At 35.7% G+C, this 24,298-nt stretch overlaps 2 protein-coding genes across 5 annotated transcripts in view; both read right to left on the reverse strand.

Moving 5' to 3' along the window:
* Window positions 1-3,736: 3,736 nt before the first annotated feature.
* pwwp2b (PWWP domain containing 2B) lies at window positions 3,737-16,007 on the reverse strand. 2 transcript variants are annotated; one of them, XM_041260831.1, is made up of 5 exons: window positions 15,944-16,007; window positions 15,072-15,155; window positions 14,330-14,572; window positions 8,720-10,343; window positions 3,737-5,062 (listed from the first exon to the last, which is right to left on the reverse strand). In XM_041260831.1, the coding sequence occupies exons 3-4, from the start codon at window positions 14,467-14,469 to the stop codon at window positions 8,720-8,722; spliced, it is 1,764 nt and encodes a 587-aa protein (XP_041116765.1). In that variant the 5' UTR covers window positions 14,470-14,572; window positions 15,072-15,155; window positions 15,944-16,007; the 3' UTR covers window positions 3,737-5,062. The 2 variants fall into 2 exon arrangements, with proteins under 2 accessions (XP_041116765.1, XP_041116764.1); XM_041260830.1 differs by lacking the exons at window positions 15,072-15,155; window positions 15,944-16,007 and having other exon boundaries at window positions 14,330-15,052.
* A 267-nt stretch (window positions 16,008-16,274) lies between these two features.
* Window positions 16,275-24,298, reverse strand: part of LOC121321735 (leucine-rich repeat-containing protein 27-like) — a 10,356-nt gene continuing 2,332 nt past the window's right edge. The window contains exons 4-10 of one of the 3 annotated variants that reach the window (XM_041260835.1): window positions 23,074-23,317; window positions 21,259-21,396; window positions 20,558-20,665; window positions 18,366-18,471; window positions 17,229-17,365; window positions 16,915-17,041; window positions 16,275-16,630 (exon numbers count right to left, since the gene is read on the reverse strand). In XM_041260835.1, the coding sequence (XP_041116769.1) occupies window positions 16,532-16,630; window positions 16,915-17,041; window positions 17,229-17,365; window positions 18,366-18,471; window positions 20,558-20,665; window positions 21,259-21,396; window positions 23,074-23,317 (959 nt within the window). In that variant the 3' untranslated portion in view covers window positions 16,275-16,531. The remainder of the gene's footprint in view (window positions 16,631-16,914; window positions 17,042-17,228; window positions 17,366-18,365; window positions 18,472-20,557; window positions 20,666-21,258; window positions 21,397-23,073; window positions 23,318-24,298) is intronic. The other 2 variants (XM_041260832.1, XM_041260833.1) reach the window with 2 other exon arrangements.

The raw sequence follows: 24,298 nt of genomic DNA on the forward strand, positions 1-24,298 counted from the left end.
GGTTGAAACTATTAACCACCCATGTGTGCACAGACGATGAATATGCTGATTGAGGAAAGTTAGCACAACCCACATCGAACTGGGCAGATCATTGAAGCTCCTTGCTTTGTAACATTTTGTAACTAAGTTGAATTTTTCCTGAAACTGTGTGCAATCCACAGATTGCATTTTGGACAAAATAACGTAATGCAGGTTGTGCACAACACCTGTGCAGCATTTGCACAATCAAGAGTTCAGCTCTTTGTTATGTAAATACATACCAACCAATGCGCTTGTTTTATTTATCTATCTATTTATTTATTTATTTATTCACAGCACTGTGTTTTAGGCCTTATTGTAACTACAGGAAACCACACCTACCTGTCATGTAAAGCCATACATGTACATAGCCTAAAAACATTGTATGTATTGTAATGCTAGCTTGTGCTTTGTGTTTACCACATTATGGGAAACTACTTTTGAACTACTTTTAGATGCCTCTCATCATGTGTGCACCCCCATATTGGCCACTTGCCCCCAGCTCATTTTAATCAAAGGCAATTTGTCACAAACATAAATTTCCCTGGTTGCTGTATAATTGCGTGTCTAATCTCCTTTGCACCAGCCTCATTAAAGTCTATAATGGACACAGTCTGCAAAGAAGCTTATAATAATCCTAATGACACAGTATGCACTGCTGATGCATGGTACTTTCTTTAAACATGTCTGATCAGTCTTTCATTTCTCATTTGTCTGACGGTGATCTGATGGGTTGAAGATATGTCAACCTACATGCAAGACCAGTTGTATTTTTTTCAAAAATAGCAAAGCAGTAGCTTATCAGCTGTAAAACCAAAAAAGATCACAATGCATTCTCACAGTTTCTAGGCTCAAATTACAATGCTTTAGATGGGGTTACAGCTCTTGGACATTGTAACAATGATGACTGGGGTTAGTGACACATTTTTTGTAATCAGGCCACAGGAAACAAAACACAGTAAAGAGCTGTGGCTTGCTGAGAAGATGCAAATGAATCTTAGATTTCATTAGGTACTGTGCTGCCACTGTGTCATGTAGCAGATAGTCTTAAAGAGAGGGTGTCCCTTTTCTCCAGAAAATATCTAATCTCCACAAGCTCCACTTCATTTCTATCCATTTCTACACTATTGTATTATAGAAAAATAATATAATGACATCAATATGCAAGCCTCTACATCAAAATAAAAAAAATTAATAATCTGAATATTACCTTATTTACGATGTTTATTAAGAAAATAGTTTATGTAGTAGTTGAAACTGTCCTGGCAAAATAATCAGAAATAAATAATTCAAGAGATACATTCCAAAAAAAAAAGCCATCTAAAAAAAAGCTAAGTTTAGGCTCCGTTTCACCTTACAGTCTGCAGCAACGACATGAGGATTTAAAAGTGAAGCTACAGTGTAAACCAAGATCACCCACAACTATCACTCGATAGTATTACCTTTAGAAATATTAAAAGAATGTTTGAGTGAGACTTCTATTCAAAACGTTTGTTATTGAATCTATTCAGTATTTCCAGAAAAAGAAAACAGCAAAAAGGCAAATTTCATTAAAAAGTGTGCCTCAAACATCCAGTGAATGTACCTGCCACACCAACGTTGATGTTTTAATGGGATAAAACCTGAATTTTCATAACAATTGCATGCGCTCTAAAATGTGTAACAGTCAAACGAAAGCGTGCGAGAACATGTAACATGATAGGCTAGTGTATTAATAATAATAATAATAATAATAATAATAATAATAATAATAATAAAAACATAACAGGTATGTGTTTCTAGGTTATGTGTGGGAAGAACTCAGGCAGCCAGTGTGTAAAATGAACCAATTCACTATTGCTGAGGAAGCCGTTCAGGGGATTACTGTGGGATCCCAAGAACAGCTGGCATTCTTGTATGAGCTACTACCTCTAGCAGAGCTGTTAAGTAGTAGTACTACCAACAGCTCTACCAAACTGGGCATGCTAATTTAACTGTCTGCTTTTGTGACTGCTTATCAATACTCTAGCTCAGAAACTGCAATGGAATTCATACATGATATGGGAACCAATCATGTGCTCAGGCATGTGTGCTGCTACACAAATCAGAAAACAAGCATGTAGATCAGACTGGTGGGCAAAAAACATTGCAGGCACCTGCCATCCAAATAATACAGGAAAGGGAAGTTGGTCACCAGCAGGGAGAGTGCATTTTAAACGTACCGGATTGCTTGCACCACCCCCCCATTTGCTTTAGCACACTGCTTTTTTCCTTCATGTATACTGTTCACAACTTGGTTTCTTTAATAATAGGCTTCTCAAATTTAAATATGTAATATGTAATCATGCTTTTAAACAAAGTGTATTTTGGAATATAGCCTGAGGTAAAGAGTAATACAAGACGACCTTTTCTCGTTTAAAAGTTTTGCTTGTTTGAAAGTAAAATGCCTTCATAAAATGTCACTAATTTCCACTCATAATTTTGGATTTTCTTTGAAAAAACTGTGGACATCTGAAGAAATGTCAACATCGCTAACCATTTAGAAAACGTTAAATTTCATTCCAGAAACTCGACACCATCATTTGTCAACAACATGCAAAAAACAGTATCTTCGTGTGAGGTTCTCTGTAGTTTGGCTAGGTTCCAGCATGTCATGATAATGTAAAAATAATAAATCTGCTTTGGCTTATGTTGCAACAAGCCCTCCAGAAAAAAAGTTAGTGATAGCTCAATATATAAAGATATAGGAACCACCCAGTTAGATTTTTCAACAATACAAGATTAATAAACTACACATAATTTGTTTAAAGGGCGTGATGCTGTCAATCTTTGTAAACTGGTTTAGCATATTTTGTGCAACACTACACTCCTATGTTCAAATAGTAACACTGGTGCCTTGTCTGCAAGCATGTGGCAAAGTTAATCTTTTAATCTTGGAACAGCAATTACCAAACATATCCATGGTATTTAGTAAGCAAATATATCAATGGGGCTCAAAAGGGTTCAATGTCCAGATAACACCCAAACATTTAAAAAAAAGCCCTTTATATGAATGATGATAGAAGCCTGTTATTATATTCTAAATAAAGCACAAGCCTATTATGAAAATTGTGTGTACTTTCCAACAATACATCCCTGCCTTTTAGAATATTTTTTCTAAAGACCCAAGTATTCAGTCTAGTAGATCACTCCGCTGAACGTACTGTATACAAATGCTGAAAATTCCTCATCTGATCAGCAACGAGAAATGTGGGGTCCACAACTGACCTGATCTCTAGACATAGGGTCGGTCCATCATGCATAGCAGATGTTAGCACTGCATTTGGAAGTTGACCATTGATCCAGAGATCAGTCCAAGTTGATTGTCAGTTGTAATCTACTGACAGATGGCAAAACAAGGGTGCTTGTCCCATGTGTTACATTTTTGTGCTGCACGGAAAAGCACAACAAAAACAAACTAGATCTGATTACATCAACTAAATATGGTGGGCAATTCTGTCAAAAAAAAACAGGAATCTCCTTTGACCTGTTTTGTAAACATGCAGTTGCCACACCCTAATGTCAAATTTAAAATTCAGTCTTCCAATAAAAACTGTACTTTAGGAATAGACTAGTTATATATTTGTTAAACACAAATCAGAGACCCTTTAAAAGATTAAAGAATATATAGGGACACTACATATTAAAATCAAGTGTGGAAATTTATTAAATTTTTAAAAAAAGACACTGAAACAGCCCATATTGCTTGTATAGTTTATTTTATATACAGTAAAGTAAAAATAGCTCACTGAATTCAAAAGTGTCACAGCAAGTTAGTTTATTGCCAAGGCAATATAAGTAGCTGCTCATTCCAGTAACCACACACCATCGGTGTAGACGTGAACCAGCAAGAACATGTGAACATTATCCAATTCCTACAAGACAAAGACAAAAAGTTAAAAAAAAAAACCACAACACCCCAGCCATTTCTAGGGCAGTGCAATAACTGAGCTTTAAATATAAAGTATTTATTTTCTCGCCTTCCCACCTCTCTTCGGAAAATGATTCGTTTGTCCTTCGTTTGCTCAAAAAGAACAAAAAAAATAAAAAAAAATAAGCATTCCTGAAGATTCCCTCCCTCTATAGAATTAATTGTTGTCTGCATTCCCAGCATTCCAATAGCATTTTATACAAATCCAGATGCATGTTTCTTACATTTTAAACAACCAGTGACTTATTCTGGGGAAAACACTTCTGAGGACAACAATTTAATAAATAACAGCAAAGTAGTGCATAGGAAACAAAAGGAAAAAAACTACTGCGAAATAAATTGCTTTTTTTTAGAACTGAATCTACTGTTCAGTCACTCAAAACAGACAAAGGTTTATATTCAAATTGTTCAGTTAGTTTTACAGCTTATAAACTAAAAAAAGAAAAGTTGTGCTTTTCCAAAAAAAATTGTTCTGAATATGGATAATTTGCACAACAGAATAGGAATATTGTATTTTAAGATCTACTAAAATGTTATGATTTCATAAAACCAGTATCACACAGTTCCCAAATTTGTAAAGTGACAGATGTACAGTATAACTTAGCAGCAGGTAAGACTTTTTTTTGTTTGTTTTGTTTGCTTTTAAGAACTGATCAGGAACAGAGATGGCATTTGGAAAACAAACTATCTCTTCTGTATAAACACAATTCATTCTCTAGTTCACTATGCACGTGCACCAAATGGGTGAATTAACCTTTAGGTAAAATAAGCAGCACCAAATAGACAGTAAAAAGGTTGAGTAAAGTGTTGCAGATAATAAATACATTCCGAATTATAGTAGGGCTATTCACTCTATCAATATAAAGTATGCGCTAGTAATTCTACAAAAGAATCTTTAAAAGTTGTCCTTGAGATGCTCCTTCTTGACCTTGCTTTCTAAACTGGCCTCTGCTTTAACGCAGGCTTTCATCATTCTTCAAAGATGACAAGGATTACTTCCCCTAGCAATACACTAGGCTTTCCTATGGAGTTCAGCAGGATGTTCATAGGCATCGGAAACAGTAGGAGGACAAATGTGCTCCTGTCTTCAGTTTCCTTGAATAAAAAGAAGGGATACATAGAATTAGTCACTAACAAATGAACACAAATAAAGAACTATAAAGCAGGGCCTCTAATTCCATGATGAAAGACAAACCATTTTTTGTGTTTTGGGTAACAGGAAAATGAACACTTGCTAGACCTCATAAATAAATAGGCTACCCACTCCCACCCCCACCCCCACCCCTCATGATACTATCAGCCAAATACCTTAAATTTGGATACTAAAATGTAATTAATGGTACCTCACACAACTAAGAAAGTAACATTATTGCATCTTTAAGGTACAACGAAAAACTACAGTATACATTTATTTCATTAACTTCTTATACTCTACTTACACAGAAAGTGATTGTTTATTCATACTCACATAGTGTAGTATAAAGGCAGTTACTGTATCATGAGAAAAGAAATCTAACAAGCAAGATAAAACCTATAGAGTTGTTCCCTGACAGCAACCTAGTTTGGCCTTCAGCAATTCCCTAAATCAAATGCCAGCTATGTTGGCCAAAAAGAAGATTAAAATAAAATGATAAAATCTATTAACATGCAATAGATAGAAATTGATGTGCTTAATTTGAGGTTTCCAAAACAGTTTGGATTAACAAAAAATTATGTCAGTAACATCCATTGCCAACCTCAGGATTAAATATAAAATTTAGAACAATCCGAATCTCAAAAATAAAAATCACCATGACCTATATACATAGTATGCATTTACATATATGAATGAAGTACATAGATGTACAGCAGCCTTCATAGATTATAGTACTGTCAAAAATGTTTGTTCAAGAATTCTCTTAATAAATTGCATCACAACTTGAAAAATCAGGTCTCTAAACAAATAATAAAATGTAACTGAACCAGAAGCGGGTACTCCCAAAAACTTGCGATAGGAAATGCTGTTACCATGATTAAATCAATGTGACATTATGTATAGAGGATAAATAACCATATGCCAAGCTTTAATTGTCAAAGACTGTTACATTTATTACAAAAATAGACAAAATATGCAGGTACACAGAAACACAACTGGTGCATGTTTTTGGTTGATTTTTAACACATATTTGGTGAAACCAAAATAAATTACGTAGGTCAGGTTCTTTCAAAACACACCTGCATGCAGTCAAATAAAAAGTGGTTCATATTTTTACAGCTGGTTACTTGGTAACGTATGAAAAATGCTCACCCCCTGGAAGGCAAGAGCTCATTAGGGCGTAATGGCTGAAAACTTGCATGCCAAGTCAATTCTGCAACGGCATTAATTGTACTATAAAATTCACAGGCTAAAACTGCCCCATAACAATCCAAAGCACAATGTTACATTGAGATTAACAAGACAGCAAGCAACAAGTCCCTTTTAAAATCTTCAACAGGTCGAAGACAACTATCTGAGAGGGTAGATCTCTCCCATATACTGCCAAGTTTCTTAAATGATTATGAGGTGGGGGGGGGGGGGGGGGGGGGGGGGGGGGGGAGGCCGATTTAGGTTACGAGGTACAGGTTCTGACCTTCAGACGTTCACATATCGCAATGCTCCAAGACTGGAACAGCTAACTGCAATGTATTACGGATTCCGATAAACGACATATTATAACAAATAATGATGTACCCTCAGCATATAGTTTTATAGTGGGCTTGTACCTTTAAATATATCTTGATTTTCCTAAACACAGGCACAGCCAGACATTTAAGTATGGGAAAAAAGAACTTAAAAGGTGTTAAAATGACTTTATGGAAACTGCACAACGATGCTGACAAAAGCATTTTGCATGTAGCGCTAGGCTGAGTCTGTGGTCTTTGTAAAGTACAAAAAGTAAGCTTTACCAGAAAATATTAAATGCGTGAAAAGCTGTCCACTGTTTTAGCTATTTTGTAACTCCTTGTTGAAAGTTATGAATGCAGCCTGCTTTATAAACTTCAAGAAATATGTCCCCCAAGGCTCAGTCCTGGGACCCCTCCCCTTTCTCTCTACACTCACTCCCTGGTTTCTCATATAATTTCTATGCTGATGATTCTAGGTCTTCGTCTCCTTTCCTCCCTCTGACTCCCACATCTGTCCTGTCAATTTATTCAGTGCCTGTCATGTCTGTCAGGTCTAATTTATTTACACACAGGCTGTTTATTTTACATGTGCTGTTTAAAAGTAATTTTATTCACAGTAAAACAGGTTCAAAAGGCACTGCATATCAAAAGGACACAATATTGCATCCCCACTCCTTGTTCGCTATATTTATTACATCTCTTCATAGTAGCACAGCGATAAATCATCTCCTGATGACTTGATTTATCATCAAATTCCTCAATAATGCTATCCAAGTCTTATTTTATTACTCAAAAAGCTTGGCAAATGTCCGCGATTTTCTTTGAGCGCTGGAATGTGGAAGCAGCTATCTTGTTTGTTTGTGTCCGTGTTATGTCTGTGGTGAAGAGATCTACCTCTTTTTTTTTTTTTCCTGCTCCTCTCGGCCATTGAAAGCTTCTCTGCGTTTTCCAGTGAAAAAAATGACTAGGGATCTATGTATGACGCCTTTTTGATTCTCTCTCACCTCGGTGTCACCTTTCCTACTCTCATCTCTACTCTACCCCTTCCTCACCAATTATTCCACACAGTTCCACTGCAACTCCCTCCTGGCCTGCCTCCCTCCTTCCACTATCCATCCGCTTCAGCTCATCCAAAACTCTGCTGTTCGTCTTGACTTTTCCTTCCACGTTTTGCCTAAACTACACCAGAGTTTGCTCCTTCTCCACCCTTGCCCCTCAGTGGTGGAACGACCTAACCACGTACCTCAGGGCTGCTCAGTCCCTGACCACCTTTCGGCATCTTCAAGACAGATTTATTTGATATTGTTCTTAGCCATTTATTCTACTTACTACTTGCTCTTAATAAAATGTACTCTTATGACTATTTTTAAGTTTAACTGCTCTTAGTCGTAAATAGCTCTCAAACGTAATTTACTATATTTTTCAATTTTCTCTCATTTGAATTTGCTCTTACTACTGATTGTATTGTATTTTTATAACTGCTATTATCTGTAATATGATACTTTGCAACAACTGTAAGTTGCCCTGTATAAGGGCATCTGCTAAGAAATTATTTAAAAATTATTTTAAAAAAAAATAAATCTACAAGACCCTACACTGGGAAAGGCATAATGGCCAGGTTAGTTGGCACAATCCTTCTTGGGACACAAAATGCCAACTGCCAGCTTTTGATCAGCAGCCTACGACAGTACACAGGCAAAAGAGGATCAACAATATCCCCAGGCTACACAGAACTGAAAACCCAGGCCATCTCAAAGCCTTGTTCTTGTACAATAAGGAGCCACGAAAGCAAAACTGTGGTAAGTGCAGAGAGGATAAAAACAGCTTAAATGTGAACTGGGTACAAAATATTAGTCACAGAACTACCACACTACAACAATTTCTATTTGCGAGAGACTTGAACTGGTGTAAATCACTCTGACGTTGCAATAAAAAAGTGATCCCTGTTTGCATAAGCTGCCCTACATTTCTAATATTCAGTGGGACTACAGCCAAAGCTTTTTTTTTTTTTTTTATACCCATATTAGTTTTAATTACTTAGAATTAACTTATATATAATATTTTATTATCAGTAGTTATTTCAGTGTACTTGTACAGCATACTACATACCTATGTTTCACAATGTGTGAGGAGAGATGTTATTTCTGGTGTCAAATGTTCAGCTGCCTTGGCAGCTTCGGCAATAGCCCTCCTATACATTCCTTTCTTCTTTCGGTTAAACCTCAAACGGAAAAACTCTAAGAATGGCGAAAGTTTTGACACAGAGAGCAAAGATGTTGTGGGGGAACCAAACCAGGAGACCTTTGCTTCTTGCCACAGTGGTTCGCCGTCTTCCTTTTTGCTGGTGCTAATGCTAAGAACACGGGCAGGCCACCAAGGGAAGCCGTGAATTTTACCCCACACTATATCTCCTACTGAAACAGTCCGACCTTCTTCTGTGACGCACTTTGTGACACTCTTGGTGTGCAATCGAACCGTTAGAGGCGGCACAGTCTTTTGCTCATCTTTTGATGAGGAGGACACAGAGATATCCTCTCCAGGAGCAAAGTCACAAAGTTCCGGAGATGCCCCGTCTGAGCTGGAAGATTTTGATTCATCCAGACTATCGTTGCTACACACTGACAAACTGGATGAGTCTGCTTTCCTCTTACGAAAATTGAGCAGCAGAGTCAAATCGCCATGTTGTTCTACGTCATCGTGTTGCTTATTAAATCCGTCCTCTTCTCCAGAGCTTCCCGAGGACATTTCGAGGGAGCTCTTTTCAGTAGAGTCTTCTGAATGAATATCGGCATGAACCGACCGCGATCTGGTCTTTATTTGTCCCTGTGGATCGTCAACAAATTCAGCCCGATATATAGAAACACTGTCCCCACCACTACTTCGGGGCTTAAGCCTTATTTTTGGCGGTGGGACATCTGCATTGAAATGCAAAGGCCTGGTTAGTTTCAGTTTTGGAATTGAAGCAGATGGGCCACTTGCTGGTTTGTCTGGAAGACTTTTGTTCTCTTGACATTCTTCGTCCCTCTCAAGGCCCCCTCCATTCTGCATTAACTGCTGTTTGGGGCAGAATGGTTTAACTGAGCCGTGGACTCTTGAAGGTATTTTGATCACTTCTCCTTTGCCCTGTGGAGTGCTATAAGATATCTTGATAACTGGACTATGGGGAACAAGTTCAACAGGGAAGCCATCTTCCTCTTTCTTCTCCTTTTTACACTTTTTGCTGTCATTGTCCATCTCCTCCCATTTTTTTGATTCTTTCACATCGGTGTTCTCCTTTTTAGCAGCTTTGGGATTGTCTCCATCTTTGTTGTCCTCGTCGCTGTTTAAAGTGTTTTTGCACTTTTCGCAGAGAACCTGCCTGGGCCGCAATCGAATAGTGCTCATAGTCAGTCTGCCAGAATCCCGGTTTCGTCGTTTGGTTCTTTTGATTACCCTTGGAGGAGGTTGTGGGACCCACTGGTTATATGTTTGTCTTACCCACAGGGGCTGTGGAAAAGGAGCCCCTTCAAAATATGGAGGGTACTGAGACAGTGCTCCAGGCAAAGTAAAAGGAGTGGAAATGGGCATGTTCCCTGTAGGTTTGGGAGTATGTTTATTACATGGCTGTGGCTCCGTCTTAATAGGTTGCTGGAAACACATGTTGTCATCGGAAACGGCATTACTGTTGCTGCTGCTTGGTATCGGAGGATCATCTTGATTTGATAACATGTCTGGAAGACAAAACAACCCAGTCCTGCATTCAAAAGAAAAATATGATTAATAAAAAATGATTAATAAATTATTTTAAAAAGGCACTATTAATTGAAAACAAAAAAATAAGCCTACAACCAAACGTAAGATTTACTGTAAGAATAATGTTTCCTTAAAGAATTACTGCATTTTTTTTTTTTTAACAAATTTTTATCTTTTCTTAGTATTTCAACTATCTGTAATTTCATTACTTTGTTTGCCAATGGACAACATGATGAGAAAGACATTTTATAAATTAACCATTTGCCACATTGTACTGTAGCAAGTGAATAAAAGAAAACATTACTAAACAATTAAAATTAATATTAAAATGTATTGAACAAAACATACAGTTCCTTCCTTAAAAGTCATTACTATAAACAAGAGTGCCACTTCAAACAACGTGCATAATTATTAACTTACTGTATGTGCGATAAAGAAAGAACATGTATTACCCTGTTACAGAACTGGATCTTCATCAATACCAATTAATAAAACGTGCAATTTAGGTGGAAGGGAAGCTGTCTCTAAGAAATATGTACAAGCAGGCAGTGCTTGCAAGAAACGCATAGATGTCGTTTAAAATATTTTGACATGCATTGGAATGAAGCAGCCCTGACTTCATTTTAATAGGAACACCCTCAACTGTCTTTTTCAAATACACACAAAAAAAGCACATTGCACAATGCAAGTGTTCATGTTTCACTAGTTCAGACACTTCCATACTTCACCCTTAATGATCCATAGTGGACTTTACTACAAGGATACTGTAGTAAAGAACTTTTCAATAGACAATTGTGTTAATACCTTGTGCTCATAAAGAAAAATATATATATATTTTCCCCAATCTTATTTAATATCCACAGTATGTTAAATAACTTATGAGTAGGCTTTTTTTAACATGACTATACCAAGCAACTCTAGATGCAATACCCTAAAAAACTGAATTGTGATACAGTACTGTGCTATATACGGGTGCCTCCACTATACAGTACAAGGCCACGGCTATAACATGAAATCACCATAATATGGTCTCTACAATACCTATACATTTGAAAAAGCAGATGGACAGACAGATGCCTCCATGTAACCCAGTTTCTGATATTTTATTTGTGATAAAAAAAAAGTCCTTACCAAGTCATTGTCCCCCTCCCCCCTCTAAAAATAACTTGGATTAGTGGTTCTCAAGATATATGCTACTGAAATGAAGAAACTCAAGTGTGACATATGTCCAGTATGTACACACCAACGGGCACCTTTGTAAAACTGACACACAGGAAAACCAAACTAAGAAATGAGAGTTCCACCTGATTTCAGTATGTACCAGTAAATGACCTTCAAATCAATGGTTTTTGAAAGTCAAAATATGCAGCCTACAGTGAGCAAGCTGTAACTGTGACTGTAAGCCTTCCCAGGAACGCAGTAGTAGTATTGACAAATCCTCTACTTCACAAACATGTGCAGTATAAACACGTCCATTACATGCAAGAATGTGAACAGTTTTCCATTTTGCTCGCTGTGCTTTCTAAACGTATCCTGTTAAACAAAAAAAAAAGACAGTATTTAAATTAAGCTGCAGAAGCAGTTAATCTAAACTATCTGAAGACCTTATTTTAATGACACTATTTAAAAAGAAAGCCTACATTTTAAATAGTTGTCCATGAACTGAGCATGCTCACACATCTGAAGAGAGTGGGGGTTGGGATGTCTAGCCGCAGCAGGGTATTGTCCTTTTGCAAAGTGCTTCTAACAACACTTGATTCGTGATTGTTTAGAATATGAATGTACCTTGTGGTTTTTGACATCCTACAACGTTTAACAAAATCACAAACTACACTCTAGTGAACACAATAGCTACAGCCCTTAAAAGCTGTAACCTCCAAACAAAGGGCCATAGGACACAGTGAAATCTCCTTGATCACTAAACAACCACTTTCTATTTTGTATCATATAGTACTGCAGTTGCTGGACTCAGTTTATTATAGATACAGGTACTGTTAGTAGTAGTGCAAAAGCTTAACACTGTAGCTGCGTTTAAAGCATACAAACACAATGACATAACAAATGAAGCAAAGGGAGGTCATCAATTACACTATATTGTGCATTTGTGTTGTCGGTTTGGTGCCCAACAATGAATATAGCTAACATACAAATGTCTCACATTGTCCATAACTAGACAGCCATAATACATTTCAGTTGGCACTCCCCCTAAAGCACACTGGATTAAAATGCCATACTGCTCAGGAAGACTCTCCTAGATGGGGGGGATGGGAGTCTGGAGATCAAGAAAGACAAACGGCAGCAATATTTGGGCAAAGGGAACTCTTGCAAAGAAGTTTATTTTGACAAAATATATAACTTACAAACAGTTAAAACTTGATAAAAGATTGAGACCCAATCCAGACATGGTTACATATTAAAATATAAAATGCTCATTAACAAGGTGTGTGACATCTGAAACTGAGCTGATAAATCACACTGCCTGAGCAGTCCTCAGTTTTATAATGCATGGGTGTTAACTGTTAGTCATGTTCTATTTATTCCCATTAAATATGAAATCTCATTTAAGTGATAAATGCAGCAGTGTTTTTCTGAGGTTACCCCCAAAAATAGTATCCAAAAACATGAAGGGGGGGAGATACTGTTTTGGAAGGTTATTATATGCAAAATTCACGACTAACATTGTCAAGATTGTAACACAGAGCAGTCTATAAATAAAACAGGATAAAGCTACTAGCGTTTCACAAAGCAAATCCATGTGACTACTTCACAGTTTTAATGGCCAACTGTAACCATGCAAGGTGCACCATCCCTTTTATAACAGCCAAGAAAGTAAACGTTTAGTACCTACAGTACAGCACTATAATGTGAAAAATGCTAATAATGTGAACCCTAACCTTCACAGTTTTGCATATCTGCAATTTATGTTTATAATAACATGCTTAAATTCAAACTATGATTAACTGCTACACAAAAAAACCTTACCATGTGCTGACCCTTGTTACACGCGATGTTTAAAAAGTCCCACTAATTTAAAAATTGTGTTACCCAGGCTACACAAATTTGCCACATTGTAATACAAAACAAAGTAATTATACTTGCATTATTTTTTATCAGTTCTATTTAAATTATTATTTATCATTAACTAAATAGCTGATTATTTTAAACCTTGTTCTTTGCATTTAATATTTATTTAATTTGTATATTTAAAATGTAATATATAAACACACACACTATATATATATTTAAACATTTTGTGTCTAATGACCTTTAATGATTAACATTTGTAATAAGTGACTGAAATATAGGCTAATAGTACTGACCCATAACCCTGGCAATGAAGAAAAGGTGGTTTTAAGTATGGCATGTATCAGGGAAACTTGAGTTACAACAAAACGAAATCTCATACTTTAACTTGCCTTTAACAATATCACAAAAAGTTGAACGCACTTTAATTTGTTTTATTTTTGTTTCGTTTTGGGTCAGGTAACCCAGCTGGAGTTTCTACAGCATGAACTGTGGAACAGAACTATGAGACGCCCTAGTCGAACAACTCTTCTTTAAACTTTTACCAAGTGCTTCAAAATGCGCTTTATTTTATAATACAATTGTATTACAAAAAAAAAATAAATTATAAAAAAAAAAAAAATTATATATATATATAAACTTAATTATAATATATATATATATATATATATATATATATATATTTTATTTATTATTTTTTTAAATCCTTAAGCTTTCTTGAATTGTTTTAGATCATACTCCTGTGGGCATAAAATAGCATTTTAACTAATTTAAATGTGCTACAATTGTGTATAATGCTGCATGTAAATTAAACTGAATATAAAATGTTTCGCTTGGAATGCACTCGATGACTGTTCTGTTCCGGGCCTACTGTAGCTCTTGCCTGTCGCCCCCTTTTTTCTGCTTGCAGGCCCATCTACGTTAAATACACTGTGAAATGAATCTTTGAATATAAATTCTTACTTTTTGCTAGAGTTCAGCAATATTCCGGTATAGCTGTAGTCTCCGTGGCTGAGGGTCACCACTAGCGTATCGTTGATAATCTGATCGATGCACACTGGGATCCTGTAGCCGGCCCGCAGCTCGTCCGCCGCAGCCTCCATGTTTTCTGGGGTGGGGTGTCCGGCTTGGCGCTGCTCAATCCCGGCTACGGCAGCCAAGCTCGCTTCGGTATGTATTCCGTCTCCCTTCTTCTCAGCACGGAGGCTACAGCAGGGGACGGAATGACGCCATCACCTCAACCAAAGCAATTACAGCACGACTACCAGCGGTGACATCACAAAGAAGCAACACTTAAACGATTGCTCACGCAAATGAAAAGATAAAGAACTAAGCAGTCTAATAATGTTCGCTATACAATTTAAGAATAATGCTAACATTTCAATTATTTCTGGATAAGGGCACAACAAAACAATGACAGTCTTACTGATTGTGTTTTTAGTATCTTTTTACTTTTGATATTACCCCCCCCCCGCAAAATACGTGTTTATCATGGGGCTAGTTGTTAGAATGTATTTCTTTTTTCATCTCAGAATTCAGTTGACAATGATATTGGCCTACTAATACACAAACTTTTTTTTTTTTTTTTTTTTTTTTTAATCACAAAAGGATAAAAAAAAATCCTTTCATAATAGCATTGCAAAATCACTTGCAAGAATGCAATTAATATTAAAAATCCAAAATTAACGAGAAGTAAAACATGTACATGCTCAAAGTATCTGGGATTCCAGTGACTTGCTCATTTTCAGCTGGCCTCGTTGGTCCAGAAGGCTTGGTACAGGTCAAGCAGCTGGTTAAGATGATCCAAGCAAAAAAAAAAAAAAAAAAAAAAAAAAAAAAATGGTACTTTAAAAATCAATTTACTGTAACGTTCTAAAGTTAACTGTTTTCTGTCTACACTCTTAAATCTATTTGCTGTTAACCTTGTCTATGATTTCCCATACCTGCTGGATGTCAAGAGATTGGTAAACAATGGTAACTAGCAGTTGCTGGAATTGTGTGCATGGTCAAAAGATCGGTGAGCTACCGTAGAATATGCTGTACATGTAGCCATTGGGCCACTGCATATGTTTATAAATGAGGTAGGAAGCAGTCTGCTTCAGCACGAAATCGAACTGTAGATAATCCCAACGAAAACAATAAATGCTGCCTCTTAAGGGTTTACTAAACAGGAACAGATGGGTCTCAGTGTTTAGTGCTGCAGCTTTTTAAAGAAGAAAGATTCACAAGGGAAAGAAATCCACCTATTTTTTCTGCAGGTCAGAGGATGCATTCTACCTCAATCGCAAACCGCCTTTAAATAAGAATACATGTTAAGAATATGTAATGCAATTGTTATTACCCCAGTAGCTAAAACAACATTATCCTACAAGCTACTGTTAATACCCGTTAATTATTTCTTCTATATAAAAACAAGTTGTTGTACATTTCTAATTAAAAAAAAACAAGGTTTAAATACAAGCAAAGTGAACGATAACGGCGTTATACAGTTCTGACTATGTTGCACTTATAATAATATTACACAGTGGAAATGCAAATATGACAGTAAAGAAGAAAGAAAACTAAAATAAAGATTACCAGTTCCATCACGAGCTTCACATCAGAGGAGTTGAATAACCAGTCAGGAACAAGGGCCCGGAGTTTACAGAAAACGCCCCTTAGTGGTCAGATTACAAAGGTCCTTGACTAAGGCTGTACAGACGGTTAAGAGGCTTCATTCATGTACTTATTTATTAGCAGCATAACCTATTGTTTTTATCATTACCTGTGATTTTTTTTTTTTTTTAAACAACTAAGCAAGAAAGGTTTAATTACATTTGTATTATAAGTGCATTATTTTTTATTAGTTAATAAATGCTACACATTAAACATTCATTCAATCTCATGTTTCAATTCCCTAAATTAAGTATATAGAATCTGGTAACACAAAAATGAAACTAATTCAATGCTGTGAGTGTTCTAAAGAATGTGAGGATCCTTTTAAACAAAGTAGAATGTTAATTAAATCAAGACCCAATTTATTGATTTCATCATAGGTAACTGAGAAAAAAAATGGTCTGGTATCTTTAATTATAACAAGAAACAGACATTCTTTTACACAAACAATAAAAAGGCAGTTTATGAGAATTTTGCATGAGAAAACACAAGGATGTCAGCTGTTAAATTTCACGAAGATTGCTCGCCAGTAAAAGCAGTAAAGCGATACTCCAGTGGAACGTCTCTTTCCAGTTTTCTTTGAACAACTTCAGACTGCAGCTTTTGAGCCTACAGAGAGAAAAGATAATAAATATATCCTTAAACATTTACTTACTGTGTTAGTTAAAATCTGTGATGTTTTAACATTCACGATTAAGCCAGAACATTTAATGTACTAAATATTTCAATTTCAAGAATTGTATTACTAGATTGAGGTAGACTCCACATAGTGTGTGTAGTTAACACTGCTAGGTTTAACCCTAAGAACTGGTATATACGGTAGTACATTTGCTTTGCTGGTAATATTTTCTTTCTAATTAGAGAAGACACCGTTGTCCTCATATTAAACTTACAGTTTCCATTTCTGTTCTTGTTGCATCTATTTCCTCTTGGACTGTTCCTTTTGATTTCCTTCTTCTTTCTTGCATCATTTGGATGTGTGTTCTAATCCGATGCTCTAATTCTCTATCGCGGGCAGCTCTATCGGCCAACAGGTAAAAACAAACAGTTTAGCAATGTTTGGTTCATCCATTAAAGGGGCATGTCATGTCAACAGGATTCTCAGCACCAATTTTTTTTTTTTTTTTTTTTTAGTGGTATAATATTTACCTATTGCACAAGTATAAAGCAACTACGAGGGCTGTCAATTTAATATATTAACCCATACCTTGCTTCTTCAATGTCCTTTAAAGATTTCCTAGTAAGGAGTTTCTGCTCTTCACGTGAACCTGGTTTGATGCATTCTCGACTGTCTAACATACGATAAAAGTCTGGATCCACTGCATACGGAGCATTTTTTAGAACCTGTAAGAAGGCAACATACAAAATAATGTTTAAACCTCAAAGCCTTACTTTTTATATTCTTAAAACACATACCTAAAGATACTATGGGACACAACATGAACTAAAACAATGGTGGTTTCCTTCAATACTAATGAGGTAAAATGAAAAGATTATGCAATTTTATAATTTTTTTTACACTTAGATCTCTGGAAGGTGTAAGGCATTTAATATTGTTACTGTCATTAAACTGAACAATTGGTAAGAACTAATGAATTCATTACCACTTCTGGATGGGAGTCACTGATGAATAGTGGTTTTTGGGTCACCTTCTCTGCAAACTTAATGCGCCAAGATCTGTCTGAAACACTAGTAGCTGGCACTGATGGTAAAGCCTGTCTGACTCGCTGCTTAATTTCAAAATACCTGGGAACTATGTCTTCCACATTCTTTCAAAGAATACAACAATGAAAATATGTTGAGTTTCACAGTACCATTATCAACACAATATTTTATTATACAGGGTAATAACTATAATAACTTTAAAGAGTTCCAAAAGAAAGCTAATACAGCATAGTGTAAAAACTATAAATTATTTGTGTTCAGTTTTCAGGTTTCCTTATCTTTTATTGATGTGTTCTACTCTACTTTTATACACCTCTTCAACCACTCTATTTGTAATTATTTTAGTCTTTAATATTTCAATTTTATAAACCAAATCACTAGAGTTGGCCAATGCCTTGAAATAATTCTGCACCAGTAACTGTCTTATGTGACACCACCATCTGATATAAATAAATTGAATATTTGAAGTCTGTGACTTCTAAGAAGCATAATTGACATGCTAAACGGTAGTGAAAAACATACTATGTTACAGTATGTAAATGCTCTACCAGATTTTTTATTTATACAAAAGTATGACAGCAGCTCCTTGAATAAGCAGTCAAAAAAGTTAAATCCCTTTGATGACTGGTTAATTCAGTTTTAAAGTTACGCCTTTCAGCTACTGTATTTGCTGATTCACCTCATCACTTTTTACAAGGGCCATACCACCTTGCCTGGACTCCATTTCTCCTTTCTCTTGCATGCATTTTGAATGTTCTCTCCATTCCTTCAGCAGCTCTTGATCTCTGTAAAATAATGAAGCTTTTCTTTTTCAGACTGAAAACAGACAAGGTAATCCAACTACACTTTATTATACTAGATCACATAAGAATATATATATACACACACATACACATACACACACACACAGTGGTTTGCAGTATTCACCCCCAACAAAGTTTTCACATTTTGTTGGCACCTGAGCGTACTCCACGCTTTCAAATTAGACTTTACATGCAGAATCCACACAAACTACGCCACATTGATAAAGTTAAGAAATGCATATTGAATATAAGTAAGAATTACAGAGAAAAGATTGATCTCAGTTGCATAAGTATTCAACCCATTTGCTACTGCAGCCCTAAATCAGCTCAGGTCCAAATGATTTGTTTGAAAGGTCACAAAATTAGTGAAATGGTTTCAGCCTGTGTGTACTCAAAGTGGTTTAATGTGTAGATAATTTCGCTCAGGTATATACACTTTCAAGCTGCAACTCACATACTGATCCAACAAAGCAACCATGAAGACCAAGGAGCTTTAGAAACAAGTCAAGGATAAAGTGGTAGAGAGGTACAGAGCAGGAGAAAGGTGCAAGAAAATTTCAAAGATTATCCATCTCAGCACAGTGAAGTCCATCATTAAGAAGTGGAAGATGCATCATACTACCCAGACACTACCCAGATCAGGTCACCCTCCCAAACTAAGCAGCCAGAAAAGCAGGAAACTGGTTCTGGATGTCACTTTGAATCCAACAATGACCTTGAGAGATCTGCAAAGTCGGTTCCTACACAAAGCTGGCCTGTACAGATGGGTGGCAAGAAAGAAGCCATTACTCAAAAAGACTAATCTTAAAGCACGTAGGGAGTTTGCGAAAAAGCATGTAGATGATATTGCAGACATGTGGAAAAAGGTTATGTGGTCAGACGGGGCAAAAATTGAACTTTTGGTCTAAATTCCAAGCGTTACGTCTGGCGCAAGCCCAACACTGCACATCACCCAGTCAACACCATCATGTTATGGGGATGCTTCTCTTCAGCAGACTGGGAAGTTTGTCAGGATAGAGGGGAGAATATGTGGTGAAAGGTACAGGTGAATCCTTGAGGAAAACCTGTTTGAGTCAGCCAAGACGCTGGAACTGGAGAGGAAATTTACATTTCAACAGGACAATGACACACTGGAGTGGTTGAACAAGAAGTTCTTGAGTGGCCCAGTCAAAGTCCTGACTTGAATCTAATTGAAAATTTATGGCGAGACTTCAAGATTATCCTCAATAAACTTACCAGAACCGGATCAATTTTCCCGTTACTGTGCAAAGCTAGTAAAGACCTATCCAAAAAGACTCACAGCAGTAATTGCTGCAAAAGATGCTACTACCAAGTACTGACTTAAGGGGCTGAATACTTATGCAACCAGTAAATTTCATTTTGTACATTTTCTTTGCAAGTTTTGCTGTCATGTTTCGTACTGAAAACTTATCACAATTTATATATATATATATATATATATATATATATATATATATATATATATATATATATATATATATATAAATCCCATCCTCTACGACCGTTGATGAATACGTTTCATTTTATAACATGTAGACATCACCATTTGTAAAATTCGTTAAAAGTGGTAAACTTGGAAGTAGCATTTTGATAGATGAACTTATGGTTGAAACTACAGGATACCATTGAATTTTCTGTCACATAAATCAGGACTAAAAAATAAATAAATTCTGATGTTATTCATGGCATTCAATGAATCCAAACCCAAACTTGGTGCCAAGTTATGGCACTTTTACCAGGATTTAGGTTTTCATGTCATATTGCCTCCCTTCCTCCAGCAACTATAATTCTCATAAACAGATTTTGAATTTCGATTTTCTTCACATGGTTTAAATATACAGTTGATTTGTTTACATTTTTTTTTAAATTAAATAATACCTATATTAAATAGCCTATATACAGGTCATCCAATTGATCAGTAGGTATTGTCTTAAGCTACTTTAAAGCCTGAGGGTTTAATCTGAAATTTAAAAGTGGAAAGGATTGGAAAATGAGAACTGAAAACGTAACATTTGACATTTTCTGAAAACATGTCAGTTGTACCTACCCCTCCTTATTGCTTTTTTGTGTGGCAACAACATATAGATCTCTCTGTTTCTGGCTCTGCAAACAGTTCACAGTGTTTTTTGTCACAATACAGCCTTGCATTCTGAAACTGTAAGGAGGTAAAATAGTTCTACCTTACCCATGTCTTAAGTATAATGACATATAACTAAAATAACATATGTAAACAACAATAGTAAACTGAATCACGTTATGGGATGGTTTGAAGAGTTCTTTTCATTATGTGGCTGTTTTATTTCCTAATGAAATGTCTACACCCAGTAATAAGTCTCCTTGCTGATCATGTCTCATGTTCCCACATTTGAAGAAGATTTATAATTAATGAATTGGTCTACCCAGTCAGTAAATTCTGTAGCAGTGGAATCTTGACTTATCACCTGTAAGCAATGTAGGGGTCACTAACTTTACAATTACAAAATCAAAACCTTTAAGTAAAGATTACTAACTTTGGGATTACATTTGAATTATGGCACAATTGTCCTTATAGCATTTTTTTTTTTTTTTTTTTTTAAGTACCAAATAACAAAAACTATGATAAATATGTGCTAACACTACATAAAAAACAAACAAACAAACAAACAAAAAACACTATCACAGTAGCTTGTTTAGTTATTTGGTACTTTTCATAATTAAAATATCATTCTAGGGTAAATGAGATCACACAATCCAAGTAAATCTACTCACTTTCTTCGTTGCTCAATTAATGCTTGCTTTTCCTTTAGATCCTTCAATGCTAATAATCTACGTTCCTGTGCTGTTGTACGACTTTGATTATCATAATGTGGAAGTTCTGGAAAAGTATACTTCAGTGGAACCTGTTTCCTGAAAGATAAATTCATAATTTAATAAAAAAATATAAAATCTAAATATCTGAATGCTTTATTTCTGATTGTATACAAGGCATCAGTTAAACATAAGACCAATGACAGTAGCATTAAAACTGAGGGATGTCTTTACACAATTAACTGATTGACTGGGTCATTTTTTGACTCTGCATTTATACTGAAATACAGAACAGCAACATCAAAATAAATAAGGCATATTGTACTAAACTTTGACTTAATGCAGTTTTAGTTCACTCTGTGAAGATGACACATTTTGGAACAAGATATCCATATCATATATCTGAATGTGTGGTAATTCAGATTGATTGTTGCCACAGACATAAAATGATTCTATTTAACTTGAAAACCATTTTTAAATACTTTTTTTTTCAAAATAAAAAAAATTCATAGCAGCCTTGCATGCTAACAAGACCTATAATCTACTTGCATTAAAATCTAATATATATATATATATATAGTTTAAATCTTTATATAAAAAGGTTATTACTACAACTGTTGAGGTAGATCCACAAAAACCCATATAGTCTTTCATCCCTGTGAGCTTTGTATCTGGCCCTTAGAAGTGGTTTCTATATCCTGAAACTGCACATATTAACTTACTGCTGTTAACTCTCACCAGCTGTTTTCCATATGAATGCAATAACACAATCTCCATCTCCTTTATGAATAAGAAAGAAGCCTCAAATATAATTTTAATTGTGTTTTTACACTTCCTTTATCAACTTTATGTTTTTTCTAAATCTGGCTGGAACTGAATAAGCTTCCTCGTTACATTTAAAGCATGTGATAATTTAACCTTACTCTACACACATATACAAATGCTAAACACAAGTTCAAAACCAGGTAAAGGCAGTGTTACAGAGCAATTATAACCCCACTAAATTCTGCCAGGAAGTCCACCTACACATGAAAAAATATATATTAATGTCAAACAGATGGAATGCCAGCAGTGTCTTGATGCAAATTTCTGTGCTCTGAGCCCACCTACTGGATATCCTACACATTACACATGGAAGAACAAACAGGTCAAAACGTTAAACCATCTATACTGTAGTTCTAAAATTATACTACACTCAAAGTGCAGTAACTACTACACATTTAATCAATACGAATTAGCAATGGGGGCATGTATAAAAGACAAAAAGAAATGTCAGTAAATCTACTGGAATTCATTGAGATCAAATGAAAATTGCTTATTTCTATTTAAAGTAATTGATTTAAAAGCAGAAACACTTTAACAGTAAGATAAAGATTAATTCTAGAAATAATTTACTTTGTAAGTGGTAGGTGGCGCTGTGAGCTGGCTACTGAAATACTGAAAGTGACAATTGCTGCACTGCTGTTTGCTTCAACAGTATTTTAACACGCTCTGCAGAAACTTACAAAGTTAAACATGTATTTTTATTTTTACTTTTTTATGAAAGTATTTAGGTTACTTTCTTTACCTGTGTAATATGATTGTACTCTTTCACTTTGCTGATGTTTTACAGATATAGAAAGAAAGAAAGATAGAACAGTCCAAAGAGAATCCAAATTTGTGAGCCACAGTTAAAATAAATGCTTTGCAGTCCACTGCAAGTGTCAACTTCAACTTTGCGCTACTAATATTTCATACACCACCAGTACTGTACTGCTGTCACATCACTAAACCTACCTTTTTGGTAAACTGGCAATAATGGTCTTTCTGGGGCCTTTGCATTTCAAAACTGCTCGGTCTATAGATGGTACAAGCTGAAAGGCTTGGTCCGTATCCCCCATATCAGCCTCATCAGCTTGCATCATCTCCTTCCTCAGTTTTTCAAACCTTTTCATTTCTTCATCATTAGGCCACTCCTCTGACAATTCTAAACTGGATTTCACCAAGTCTGTCAGCCTCAGTTTTTCAATTGGTGGCATCTCTACAGAACAGAGAACATTATTCTGTTTTATTATGTACAGTATGAACACAATGTGTGGTTAAAAGAGTAATAACCAAGCATTTAAAAACAGAATTTATTTACACTTAAGGTTTTTTTGCTCAACCGATACCATGTCAGGATAAAAAAATCCAGAAGTAACTTACAGTATCTCGGCAGTGCATGAGTTCATCAAATCAACCCTTTAGTTTAGCTGAAGCCAATTTATCCTGCACACATTACACATTATCACTTCAAGCACAACATGTATTAGGACCCCACTTAAATCAACCTGAATTTTTAAATAAAGGAGGTCAGGATATTCCACTTAACCTTCTATTTTTTTTAGTGTAAAAATGTTTCAGCTTACATATTTATCTCAACACAGGTTGCACTAGCGGAAACCCAGAATGTATGTGTTTGCAGTTGTAGGTGAATAATCTCTTGCTGCCCGTAATAACATTTCAGTGAATTTCATTTGTAAAAGTAATCAGCTCAATCCACATGACCTTATGGAATACTGTTTAAGTTATACAGTACTGCATCAGTCCTATAATGACAATTGCATTTCCGGTCACCTTGAACTACCTGGTGTTTTATCTAAATACTCATTTAAACTCACTAGTCTGTTTCCAGAGTTCTCTGACTGCTTTTCTGGGTGAGGGATGCTTGTCAATCTGTCTCCTGTAATTTCTAAAAATAGAACAGGCCTCATTCTGCAGCTTAGAATCTAACCCTGTATCAAGATAAAGCAGGCCTTTGAGGTCTGATATGGAAGAATGAATGGTACACTGAGTTAAAAAAAATCTGACAAAGAAAATATACCAACATTATGTAAATCCATTCTGAAACTGTTCCAGGAAATGTACTACAAAAACACCTTTTGTCCTGTCATCAGAGTCGGTATCACTTCATCATCATTTCACATGAAGCCGCTATAATAAATAATTCTACTGCAGCAATAATCACACCTTACAGAAATAG

This window comes from Polyodon spathula, chromosome 10 (assembly GCF_017654505.1).
Source record: "Polyodon spathula isolate WHYD16114869_AA chromosome 10, ASM1765450v1, whole genome shotgun sequence".
In the NCBI taxonomy this organism is placed as follows: domain Eukaryota; kingdom Metazoa; phylum Chordata; class Actinopteri; order Acipenseriformes; family Polyodontidae; genus Polyodon; species Polyodon spathula.